Source organism: Chelon labrosus (assembly GCF_963514085.1).
Source record: "Chelon labrosus genome assembly, chromosome: 6".
Taxonomy (NCBI): Eukaryota; Metazoa; Chordata; class Actinopteri; order Mugiliformes; family Mugilidae; genus Chelon; species Chelon labrosus.
In genome coordinates, this window is record NC_140342.1 from 10888764 (window position 1) to 10901712 (window position 12949).

The following is a 12949-nucleotide window of genomic DNA, read 5'->3' on the forward strand; positions in this document are numbered from 1 at the left end:
GCGCGCGGATGTTTGATTTGCGCTCGCGCGTGTCTCATTGCGCGCGCACAATTTATGGCAGCGTTCTAATTCCATACTTCATCTTTCTGCATCTGCGTCCCCCCCGTACTCCCCTTGCCTCTGTCGTTTTTTTTCTCCCTCTCCCTCGACAGCTGTGGAGTAAGTTAATTAGCCGGTGGTTTTGTGAGATGCTGATTGATTGGACTGTCTAACAAACCTACAGACTTCCTCTATCAATCTGCCCACCACGCTGCATTGCCAGGAAGGAGGAGGAAGGGTGGGCAGGGCAGGGAACGCGAGAGGAGACAAATGCGGGGCAGAGAGGTAAGACAAGGAGATGAAGCAGAAAGGATTAAACAAATCAGAATTTTTGGCAAAATGTTGGCACGTCATCTTCGTTTTTACTAGAAAACTAAAACGGAGCAACTTAATATAGAGTACAGGGACAGATGGGAAAGTGAGAGCGGGATGGAGACTGACACACTTAAGACGGGAAAAACGGGAACGGTGGTTTTGTTATTTCAGGGGGAGGCCTGGTTAATAAATGGTCAGCATAATTAAAGACACATATGGAGGCCAGATGCACGGATGAGCTGTAAAAACCATAAAACTGATTCCATAATTATATGGAGCCACTGCGGACCCTCTTTATGAGCCTCATTACAAGACATGCTGTAACACAAAACACGCATGTATGTGTGTCGGGACGTTGTGCGTCAGCCGCTTTTTATCCGTCACTTCATTTTGCCTCAGTGTCGCTGATGGGATTGGTGTCTATTTAGCAACGGGGCTATCATCACAGCCTTAATGGCTCTGGAGCACTGCAGCGATTTCACTGGCTGACAAACAACTCTGAATATGAATCAGGGAGACGCCGAACGTGATGCACGCCAGGGCTGCAAACGCGCTTCGGTTGTTTCCTCCTTAGCAAAATCCATACCGCCTCTTCGCTTCTAATGCTCATGTTTTGGAACAGGAATCATGACAAAAACATTCATCAAAATTCAGCATCATATCCGTGTCTCCTTCTCTCCTCTGCCATTAAATAAACAGTCCTGTGTGTAAAAGCCGCATATAAAACACTGCACTTATAAACAGTATTTATTCATTCATAATGTCTGCAGTTTTGTGAAAGGACAGCTAGAAGGAATAATTATTTAAAAACATCAATCCCCGCAATGAGTTACTATTACATGAATTACTATCATTATGGTGTATTATGTGACCGGCTCTTCTCTCTTCATAATGTCGGTCTCAGTAACAAAGCAACGCCTCCACAACCTGGCTTTGATTTTTAAATCAGTTCACTGATAAGGGGTTTGCAGTTACCTTTTTTTTTTTTTTGGGCCTCATTTTTTTAGCACTTTTGAACTCTGTGGAACATCACCTCGTATTATCCAATATATTTCACAAGGACATTTCTCAAACGCTCGATCGGCACACTAAGAATCTGCTGGTTTCTTTGTTCGTTCGTAATAATGCTGTTTCCCTTCACGTGTTTTTTCGCAATTGCTTCCACATGAGCAGCCACGTGACCCGTGTGCTGTTCAAATGTAGTGCATTTGGAATGAAATGGTCCTTTTTGTTAGTGTCCTGACAAAGCAAACGTTGCACATAAAGCAATACACTTTCTTTGTTTTATTGCCCATTTGTCAGCAAGATGCTACAGTTTTCTCTTCTGGGATATGGACGCTAAGTGCATGCCATAGATCGACTATCAAAAATCATTTAATGAACGTGTGGGGAGCCCAAACATCTATCTGAAAGAGTCTCCGTCCATTTCTCTGTCCTTAGTCAGTATGGAAAGAGTTTCCTGTCAGCCAGTGTGCACTGAATACGACAAGAATATCACCACGCCCATGTACTATCTATTGATGACATGTTTCTTATGCCTGTTACTATGAATAGTGAATTTACAATATATTCACAATAGTGAATCAGCTTTTCATGCCATCCCTTAAAAGACTCCCACTGTGTCATTACTTATATTTTTCTCCTTTCACCAAACCATGTGGAGAAAATGTATTATCGAAAATAATTTATCGCAAGCTGCCAGAAGTTCTCTAGCTGTGCACAATAATATACAAAGAAATTGTTGAGTTCTTTTTTCCCCATTGTGGCTGCTTGTAAGTATGTGGTTCAAAACTATTGTGTCCTTGACCGTCTTAATCTCAGTCCTTGGTTGACTCTCTAAAACTTTTATAGACTGAATTCTGCAGCTTTGGGAAATGAATGACAATTTAAGTTGGGTGTCTTTTATTCATATATTTTTATGAGTACAGCAAATTGAGGAAATTAACTCTACAATTTCAGACTCTTTACAGCTGGAACATCATTTTCAGTGTGGCTTTTCTGAAGGCGCGTGGCCCTGTCCTTGGGGGAAATGCGAGAGCTGTGCTCCTTCCAGTCGAGCCATGACTCACCTTGAGGAAAGTGTCCAGAGATCCATTTTCCATGAACTCCGTTATGATCATCACTGGCTTACCTGCGGAGGCACATAACAAGGCAGCTGTTAGCAGGGCAGAGTTACGAGGAAGAAACACACAAACTATAAAGAGACGAGGCCAGTGAAGGAGCAGGGTCCACAGCTGTGACCAGCCCTTCTCCCTGCCTCTCTCTAGGGGATAACATGGCATGTCGTCATCAGTCACACTGACAGCTTCTAATCAGCCCTCTCCATAAACGCCAGGAGATAATTAGAATAGACCAATCCACCAGAATATGTGTGTGTGTGTTTGAGGGGGCCTCCTGAGATCTCATGAATACTAATCAGCCTCAAGGGAAGGGGGTTGTGGTTGGATCGCCATGCACCTGCACCTGCACGAGTGTGTGTTTGTGTGCATGTGATGAAGGGCTGGTTGAGTGACGGGCCCCGCGCACCGTGGTCCCCTGCATGGCATCTGGTGGGGCTTACAAACGATTAACAAAGTACCTGCAATCACATGTACACACACGCACATGTTCCCCTAAAAACCAGCACTTGTCCCTGTTTTACAGGGCGCTCTCTCGGTACCACCCCCTGCAGCCCTGCTTTGCCAATCACAAACTAACACGCAATGTGCAGTTACGACTGGAGCGTGTATGTGTGTGTGTTTGTGGGTGGCTTGTAAACACACAGGCTGTGTCAGCTGTGATGAATAGGTCACATTTCCTAAATCAGACCTCGGAGATGCCGGGAAAAAGAAACCTAGGGGAGGGATAAAGACAGCACGATAGAAGGTGAGAGAAATAGAAGAAATCTAGATGGAGAGAGCTTACAGGATGAAAAGAAAGTCTTTCTTTCTTAGGAGAAAGTTCAGCTTCTCAAGAGGTTCATGACTCAAAATAAAAAGAAATGTATATTGGAAAAGAAGCAAAATGATTTTAAGGCAGTGGAGGTCAAAGAAGGCTGGACTAGAGAAGTTGAGGAGCGAAGACCATGTGGAAGAAGATGCGAGGGGAGTAAAGGAAGGAAGGGTAAGAGAAGAAGAAATGAACGTAGAGGAGGAGAGAAGAGCTAGAGGAAGAGAAGGAAAAAGAAAGACGACAGGAGCAGAGGAGGTGGCTTGACAGAGGAGGGGTCAAAAGCTTGTCGTGGAAAGGCAGGAACAACACCACCGAGGCCTGGAGTAAGATTGTCGGTAAAGACACCAATACATCACCTTAAATGAATTCACTATCTCACTGCAGCAAGCACACACACGCACACACACACGGAGTCGCCCGGTCTCTGGTGGTGGTGTCTTCTTTGACAGTAACATTAGTCTCAGGGATAAAAGTGAAAGAGAATTGGATTTTCTTCTGCTGGGGGTGAGGACTGCTGGTCACATTTATCTCCACACGGGGCCTGGCTTGCGTGTGGTGTGCTGCTCTGTGTGTTTGCGAGGAGGAGGAGGAGAAAAAAAAAAAGAGAGAGAGAGAGAGCTGGTTTCAGGGCTTGGCAGGCGGGGAGGGACGGTGCACGGTGATCACAGGTGGAGAACGCACCGTCTTTGTGAGCGTTTGCCAAATAAAACAGTCGACTGATGTTGACTGAAAAGAGGTCCGTCTCTTTGGCGCCTTCAGTCCACTTGTGTTTGTGTGACGCTGAGATTGTGTGCTTAATTTCACTTTGGATATTGGACCATGGGATTAAGAATACATGTGTGTTGTTCTGTGACGAGCTTCCGTGTATGTAAACGTTAAATTCTACAAAGCAAACAGCCATGAAATGGAAAACTGCACTTGAAAACCAATTATGTGTTTGAGTGTGTGTGTATGTGTGTATATAAGAACCATGTATGATACCAGTAAAGGAGAATATTGCCTTCAGGTCTTTGCTGTTAGATGTCGTCAAGAGAGAAGCACAATGAAACACATTCATCCTGTTGTATCAGCTTAGAGGACCATGTTAACCTGCTACACACACAGACACTCTCTCTCTGCTATCGCTAGCTATCATCTGGACACCTGCCATACAGAATTACCCCCACAACTCTACAAGATAACAGCGGCCACCAATAAAACCGACCGCACGCACCCTCACGCTGCGTATTAGCTCATTTCATCTCTTTTTGTCAGGTGCAAGCGCAAACACGCACTCGGCTCCACAATGAGTCCCTTTCACTTCTCGTGGCAACTTCATCACAAGCCATTCACGCTGCGAACACACACGCAGGCAGGACGGAGGCTCTCCAGCTCCTCCCCGCCAAACAGTCGCTCCTCGGTTTCATCCTGAAAGCGCATAATTAACTAATCACATTCATATTCATTCGGGTTTATTGCCTTTCATCGCCTTCAGAAATAACCCCGCCGTTTGCGGAGCTAAAAGCGCCTCCAAGTGTACGCGTGTGTGTGCAGATTGGGTATTGATGTTCTGCCAGGTGGAGTGTGTTGGTGGAATGGATCAGAAAGGAGTTTGCTCTTTTCTTTTTGTGCGCCACTTTATTAAGCGAGAGGAGAAAGTGTTCTCTCCAGGATAAAGCTGTAGGCGCGTGTGAATGTGTGGATGAAAGACGCATACGTATATACCGCCTGCGTGGTGGATTACATTATGAGAGGCTGTTTCTGAGTGTTGTTGGTGCGAGGGTAAACGAAAGTGATAGGCTCCGTATACATCTGGACAATTACATTATGAGTAGCTATCTGTGTGTGTGTTTGTGTGTGTGTGCCAGTGGGCCACATTACCGCGTTATTGAATGAGGCGGCCCAAGGTACAAACGAGAAAATGAAATAACTGCTGTATTGATTAATGTTAAAGGTCTGAACTAAATGATACAATGCTTTTAACACAGGACAGATCTCTGTTCTGGGAAGCGCCATGTGAGGTTGAGGGGGTGCGGAGAAACAGACAGACAGAAACTCAATAACCTTATCTCCTCTCCTCACCTCTCCTCCTCCCTCTTCGCTTTCTCATCTCCTCTCATTTCCTCAAGTTTGTCTCCTCATCATCCCCCCCTCCCCTCGCCCCTTCTTTCCCTCACAACTCTTCGCACACCTCCCCCACCGCCCCACTCCGCCGCCCTCATCTATTCTCAACCCTGTCTCATCTTCTCTCATTTCCTCGCTCTTGTATCCTATCTCACCCATCCGTGCCCCCTTCTTCCCTTACATCCCGCGCCCATTGTCACCCTTTTTTAGCCGCTTTCCCCTCCCGTTTCCTCTTCTCCTCGTTTTGCCCGCGCAGGCCAATCTTCAGATCTGCATGCATATTCAACACTTGAACACTTTCAAACACCCTGACAGGAAATATTGAAACACTTATTGTTCGGCGCACAAAGACGCACGGTTAAAACTAATCACCAGTTTCTTCAAACAGAAGACGGGTGGAAAAACGTGGTTCTGCAGGGTTTCAGCAGCACCTTTGTGCCACAGCCTTTTAGCGTGTGTGTGCGTGGGGGTGTGTGTGTGTGCGTGAGTTTGCGTGAGTGTGTGTCAGATGAGATGGAGTTCGGTAATTGAGGGTTTTCCAAATGAGCCGATTGTTGCCACGATTGTAAAACACATAAAGGACGGATGGATAAAATGAGGGACGGGGGAGATAAAGGCAAGATAAGGAGATGGAGGGGAGGCCGGGTGGAGGGGATGACGGGGTGGGGGCAGATTGCACTTTTCTGATGTGTCGGGAGACAGATAGAGGGGGAAAAAAAATCAAATTTTTCCCCCCCATCTCTTTTTTCTGCATGTGGCGCTGTAATTAGCATGACAATAGCAACAATCAGGTGACAGACAGCAGAGGAGGTTATTAGAGTGGCACATGGCAACGGCTGGAGGCTTATGAGGTTTTAAGCAGGGAACACACACACACAGACTCAGACTCACACATACTTCCATGCACATGCACACACAGAAATTAATAAAACCAGAAAATGCAAACTGCTTAGATAGGCGCTCATGCATACACAGCAAACAACTGTGCAAAATTTTTATTAATACCAGTACCACAATAATCACTGCTACAACTAGGTTGAATCATCCTGTTATTATAACTGTATTGATATTTACTACTACTACTGTCCTCTTACCAGTCTACTATTCTGCATATGTAACAACAACAACAACTAAAATACTGTAACTGTTTCCTGTATCGTTGAAACGTTTAGTCCATTATGCAGTTAATTACAGTTGTGGGAATGTTCTGCTTTTCTTTGTCCTGTATCACAGTAATCTATTCATACTTTGGTGAGACAAACCCAAAACTTTTAGGACACCACCCTCTAGGAGTCTATGATGGGCGCTGTTCGCTGTTTTCTGAGATTTTAATTTAATTTAATTGAGAAAGTAATCTGCAAAATTGGTTAAACTTGTGGAGGACACGATCAGATCTGCAGATATTTTACTCCTCGCGTATAAAAATTTTATCATGATTTGCCCCCCACTACTCCGCTCAATGAGTTCATTAAACAAAATCAAAACTCATTTGCCAGTGCTAATACCAGAGCGGATTGTAAAATGTCATATAGAAAAAAAAAAAAAAAGTGCTTAAGGCCAGTCAGCGCAACACAGACCTGGAAGACTATAGACTGGACACAGGATGCAACATGTCTCAGCGCTTTCTCTAAATCTATAACCAGTTGGCTAATCAAATACGGAGCAGTAGCTATGCCCTACTGTGTGTTTTTTTTAATGTTTCTAAATGCCCAAAAAGTTTTATGATTTCATTAATGCACTTTTTATATGCCATCAACCTGCCAGGGACTGTAGATGAACATTAAAAAATTAAATCTGGCACATTTACGTGGATGGACGAAAGTGCTCATGCTAGCGAAGGTGCTTACTGAAATAATATTTAGAAAATATATATATTTTACTGTTACTTTTATCCTTCTTATCGCTATTAATACTGTTAACAGGGCTGGGTATAGCTACTTATTTCCTGAGTCGATTTGATTCTGATTCACAAAGTCAATTCAGTGTCAGTTAATTTAGAGATATTGCAGTTTTGGCACATATTGCATATTATTTTGCTTTTAGGCAGCTCTTCTCTGTGCTCATACTTTTTAAACCCAATCAGCTTTCAGGCCTGACGGTGCTGTCAAGAGTTGTAGCGTCTGTCATGTTCTGGGTCTCCCTCATACGTGGACTAATCTCATTGCATGGTCTCAAAAGACCGCAGCGAGATTTCTGACAAGAGGATGCAGGAAATGCAGTGTACCTTCGTACTCCTGCCACAGCGGAACAGCAATTCCTCCTAGTTCTACTCAAAGCAATACTACAGTACTCCTACCTCTTCTGAGTGTAATGCTTACTCCGACACAAACCAATCCTGCACACCTGAGTCTGGAGCAGTCAGGGTCAGTCTGTCTGATTAGACCGCTGGCGGTGTGAAGGGACCAGCTGGTGCCGGAGGAAAAGGCCTGAAGGAATTATTGACCCATCTCAACTCTCACCCCCTTGCTCGCACACACGCACCCTGGGCTGTGACCTGTGAAATTACTGCCCTGCTAGTGAGATTTGTTTCTGAGGGGCTCTATCAGCTTCTCAATGTGGCGTGAAGGCAGGTGAGGAGGGAGACACAAAGAAACGCATGTGGAAGCAGACGAGCGCTCATTACACACTTGCTAAAAAAAGAACATGTTTTCTATATTCAAAGAACAGAAACTTAACAAGCACGTTACGATGCTATAATATGTCAAGTCAGTGTTCAGCTGATGAGCTGTTTTCTCCTGTCGACCGCGGCATTGTCCTCTGTCGCAAAATTTCACAAGTTTCTCAGTAATTCTTGTGTTTATTCCGTCGTTCTAAAACAGAATAGTGAGCGTTACTGGAAAGAAAATGCCTTAATTACATGTCTACATGTTACATGCCTCCCCCTTGTCGGAGAGAGAAAAAGAAGGAGAGAGTGACAGAATAAGAGGAGATGAATAAGAAATGCAGTGGGGTCTCATTAGTAAAATGCACGCTGCTGAATATTCATGAGGCTAAAAAACACATCCAATTAACTTTATGAATTATTAATATTCATGATAAAAGCTTGTGCATATGCATTTGCTCTTTTGTTGTTGGCCTAAGTGCCACTGAACACCGCTGTGTGATGGACTGAAGATCTTTGTGTGTGGATGTGTGTGTGTGTGTGACAAAGGGAGAGGGAGTAATGTGAGGGGGAAATCAGGGGTTTACTTGTCTACACGTATGTTTTCAGTCAGCTTCTTTGTACTGACTCCCTCCTTCTTGTTCTTCCTTTAGTTTCTCCCAAGATCTGAATAAGGTGTCAGATCGGAAGGACAGAGCAGTGTCACGGAGAAACAGCAAAGCAGAGGGAAGAGAAGTCAGAATATGTCCACACTTAACAAGAGCAAGATAAAAAGGTGGTGTGGGTCACACTAGAGTACAGGTCATTTTTGCATCTCTGCACTAAAAACCTGAACACTCTGCCCACTCCACCTTCCCATCATTAATCTTAGCATGTTTTAATCATCGAGTGTATATAAAGATGGATGAGCGGCGGTTTTGAAGCTCAGTGAAGTGGCTCTGGCAGTCACCATCTTTTCAGTGTCTGACTCCTGGCTGATTTCGTAAACGGCCAAAGAGGTGGAGTGGGCCTAGTGTGGTACCTAGACACACGGCCAGCAACCCGCGATGCACCCACCTGTCACTCAAAGCAGCCACATCCTAAATTATGCATGACTTCAAGCTCTGATATAACTCAAACAGGTGAATTATATAAAAATGGTCAGTTGTTATGAAAGGGGTCACAGTGCCTGATCACAGTGCCTGATCACAGTGCCTAAAGGCTACACAGCCTCTGACCAGCCCCCCCCCCATAATAGCTGTATAGAGCCAGAACTAAGAGGTGGATAATGGGAAAGACATTATGTTGTTTTGTAAGATGTTAATGATGATTAGAATGTAAAAATCTATCTTTATCTTGAGCCTGTGCTGCTCATAATCACATAAATACTTGACATTTGCCATTTTGCATTTTCGCCTCGATAACAGTTGACTCAGAAAGAACCAGGCTTTCCTTCAAATTAAGAGCTCCTATTGAATTAACAGAAACAGTCGGCCGGCGTTATGCATGTAGCGTTAGAGCGGCCGTGGGTCCAAAGCAGAAAGGAAAATAAAAGATGCTCAGATTTAGTCGGCTTGGTGTTTATGTAGATAGACGTTGAGTGAGAAAGACAGAGAACTACAGGGTGAGAAGAGGAGGCTGGGATTGACTGAAGAAGACAGACGGGGAACAAGAGAAACAGCGAGAGACTGAATGAGAAGATTAGATGGACGCTGACTGAGAGAGAAAGCAGGAGATGGGGATAAGAGACGGGGGCAGGATAGATGGGGAGAGAGAGAGATGGAGTGAGTGATTGAGAGAGCGAGGCCCCGTGATAACGAATCAGCTATCTTGTTGAACCAGGCCTGTGTCTGTCTCACCTACATGAACACACACACACGCTCTCTCACTCTAATTGCCCAAACACAATCATGTGAAGTAAACAAGTGGCCGTTTGAGAGGTGGACAGGCGCGTGCGTCACCGGTGTGTTACCATGGTAATGGAGCTTTTATCTGATCCAGGGTCAGCTCTTATTTACATCACCAACAGCTCTGCTGTCTCTCAAACAGGTGCGTGATGGACGGGCGCCCACACAAAGCCAGAGAAAGGAAAGAGGAGTGTGTGATTCCTCGCATGCGTGGTGGAGTCAAGGCTGTGTCGCTGTTTTGTCCTCACTCACATTTGGTGACGACACCCTCCAGCCTGATGATGTTGGGGTGGTCGAACTGTCCCATGATGGAGGCCTCGGACAGGAAGTCCCTCCTCTGTTTGTCAGAGTACCCCGCCTTCAAACTCTTGATGGCCACGTAGATCTCCCTCTTCCCCTGCACACGCAGCCGACCACTGCACACCTCCCCAAACTCTCCTACACACACAGAAAGAAACACATAATAAAGTCTATGCTGTTGATGAATGTCTATATTCTCTAATCTGTGACTTAAGAGGTTTAATAAGCGCGTTCATTGACTCTAATTTCCATTTCATATACTGTGTATCCACAATTATTGCGTTGTACAAGTGCTACTGATTTCTTAAATATAAGAAAATTCATCCATATACACAAGTCTTTCCTGAAAGCGATTAAGTCATTTGAATTCCACTTTAATTTTGCTTGAGTTATTAAAGTAGTCTTCCTGCTACTTTTCTGCCAACTCACCAGCTCCGATGACTCTCTCGATGCGAATATTGGAAGCATCTATCTCTTTGGCAAAGTCTCTGACAGCCTGGTTGGGATCTTCATAGGTGTGAGGATGGATGTAAGTCCGGCTGCCTGGAAGCTTGACTGTGGAAAAGTGTAGAAAAAGGCAGAGAATTACATTCCTTTGCGGCATCTCCCAAATGTATCAGAAGAAAAAAAAACTACATTGAAAAGTTCATGTTACTAGGATGTTGCTTTATTGATGCACTTTGCCTCAGAAGTTGTCATGGATTCAGTGTCTTACTCTAACATTTGTGCGAATTCATGTTGAAGTGGGAGCCTGAGCGTGGGCGCTCTGTTTGAGTGACATTACAAATGATTACATAATGAAACACATAACTTTTTGTTAGCAAGGGGTGTTAAAATGACTCACAATTTTAACAGGATCCCACAAGGAGCTTCGCTGTGCCAGCTAACGTTTTAGTGCGAGAAACTGTGAAACAATGCGGTTTACTCGACCGCAGAATGCCACGAACTTAAGAGACTCGTGCTCTGTAGCTCGGTTCTTACGACGCGTCCCTGGGTATGCAAACAAACTATGACTGATGCATGTGAAGGAACAAACTGTGATTTTCAGGGTGTTTGTCGCATCGCTCGGCTCGTTCAAAACATTCCTCCTTCTGTTTGTTGTTTACAGTCGTAGGTACATGCAGCGATGTGATTCATGGCAGGCGGGTGTGAAGTTTGGATGGAAGACAAATGTCACGCAGACTCTGTTTCCGCTCGTTTCTGTGTTTGTGCCTTTACCTCGGCCATGTTGGAACTGCATCTTCTCTTCATCAGGATCCTGCTTGGCCTTGATATACCCACAATGCCTGAAAAAGAAATGCGAGGCTGAGTTATGATGCTGTTACATAAACCTACTGTCTATACACGCGGTCATGTTAGTTCTTCCAACACAAATATGCCAATATATCCTATATTGTTAGAACATGTGCAAAAATTCGGATTATCTTAATCCCCGAGTGCACATTGGACTGTGTTTGCAATATTTAATCTGTGGTATTTCTAGGAAACTCCCACACTGTGTGCAGCCAATAACAATGAGAAATGTTCTTTTGTTTCCACACACACACAATTCTCCACATAAAACAAGTCTCGGGAGGAACAATCCCACAAAACACTCCAAATTTTTTTCTGCTTCTGCCAGTAAGTTCAATCCTTCTCTTTGAGCTACATGCCTGAGGTTGAGCGTGCCTCACAGTGCGTGTTTGTCTCGCAGATCTACACATTAGAGCACTCCTCTTTACCTGTCTGTGGACCCTTCTGGTCAACGAGCACTGGCTTCAACATTATCAGAGGTCACACACACATGCCCCTTTCTCGGCCCCCTCTGCACACATGCTGCACACCCTGCGGCGTGGTTCACTGATCAAGACGGAGTATTGACCAACCGATCAACTCAATCCTGCAGTGCAGCTGTGAGGAAGTGTTAAACCTATTCTATTTACAGACCTCACAGAGAGGGGGTGTCGTGCCAGTTTGTGTGCGCCTCATATGTTGACTCTGTCGGGCCTCTGTCTCAAATACTGTTTAAGAGCCCTAATCGCCCATAACACTGTCTCTGGGATTTACTGCGCCTTTAAATTGAGCACAAACATTTTAGGACAAAAAACATCAAATGTAAAAGGAATCTCATATAACGGTTTACTAACCACAACATAAATACTACATGATCTCCTCCTCCTCTCCCCTTCCATCTCCTTTTATGAAAAGAAGAGGCTGTAACTCATAATGTGAAAGGGAAGAAATGGGATTGTAAATGCCTACAGGAGCTACTTTGGGCTTTTCAGAATCAGAATCAGAATGCTTTGTTTTTGTTTTTTTTATTATTATTCACTTAATTAATGTAATGTAATTTATTTTAACTAAAACTTGGACGGATAGAGGACTGGCTAGAGGTCAAAGATCTCCTCCCATCCTTCTTGACTTTACTACGGGTAAAGCATCAACCTGGCAGTATGTCTGTCCATCATGAAGATAAATTGATTTGGGCTCAGGGCCAAGAGTGACTGGGAATCTGAGGCTCAGACTGTATGTGATTTAAGAAAGCGGTGGAGACCGAAAGAAATGGAGGAGCAAAGATTTGACCAAGGAAAGAAGAAGAGCAATGAGATGAAGACAAACCTAATAAAATGGAGTTATACTGAGTGGAGAAGAAACAGGGTAATGCGCTATGACTAAGAATGAGACTCACGCAGCAACAGAAATGGAGGAAGGTGGGGCTTTGCTGGGCTCAGTAAATCTCAGTCATTTGGTGTTTAATCCTTGTGTTGATTTTACACAGCTGAATGCATGGTAT

General features: G+C 44.4%; 1 protein-coding gene across 1 annotated transcript in view; it reads right to left on the bottom strand.

Annotated features, from left to right (window-relative positions):
- The window catches only part of LOC311489625 (ephrin type-A receptor 3-like), a gene marked incomplete at its 5' end in the record, with an annotated part of 87560 nt that overhangs the window by 12757 nt on the left and 61854 nt on the right, over nt 1-12949 (bottom strand). Inside the window, 4 exons of the mRNA XM_084546787.1 lie at nt 2424-2485; nt 10129-10314; nt 10606-10731; nt 11395-11462. Coding sequence (XP_084402913.1) covers nt 2424-2485; nt 10129-10314; nt 10606-10731; nt 11395-11462 — 442 coding nt within the window. The remainder of the gene's footprint in view (nt 1-2423; nt 2486-10128; nt 10315-10605; nt 10732-11394; nt 11463-12949) is intronic.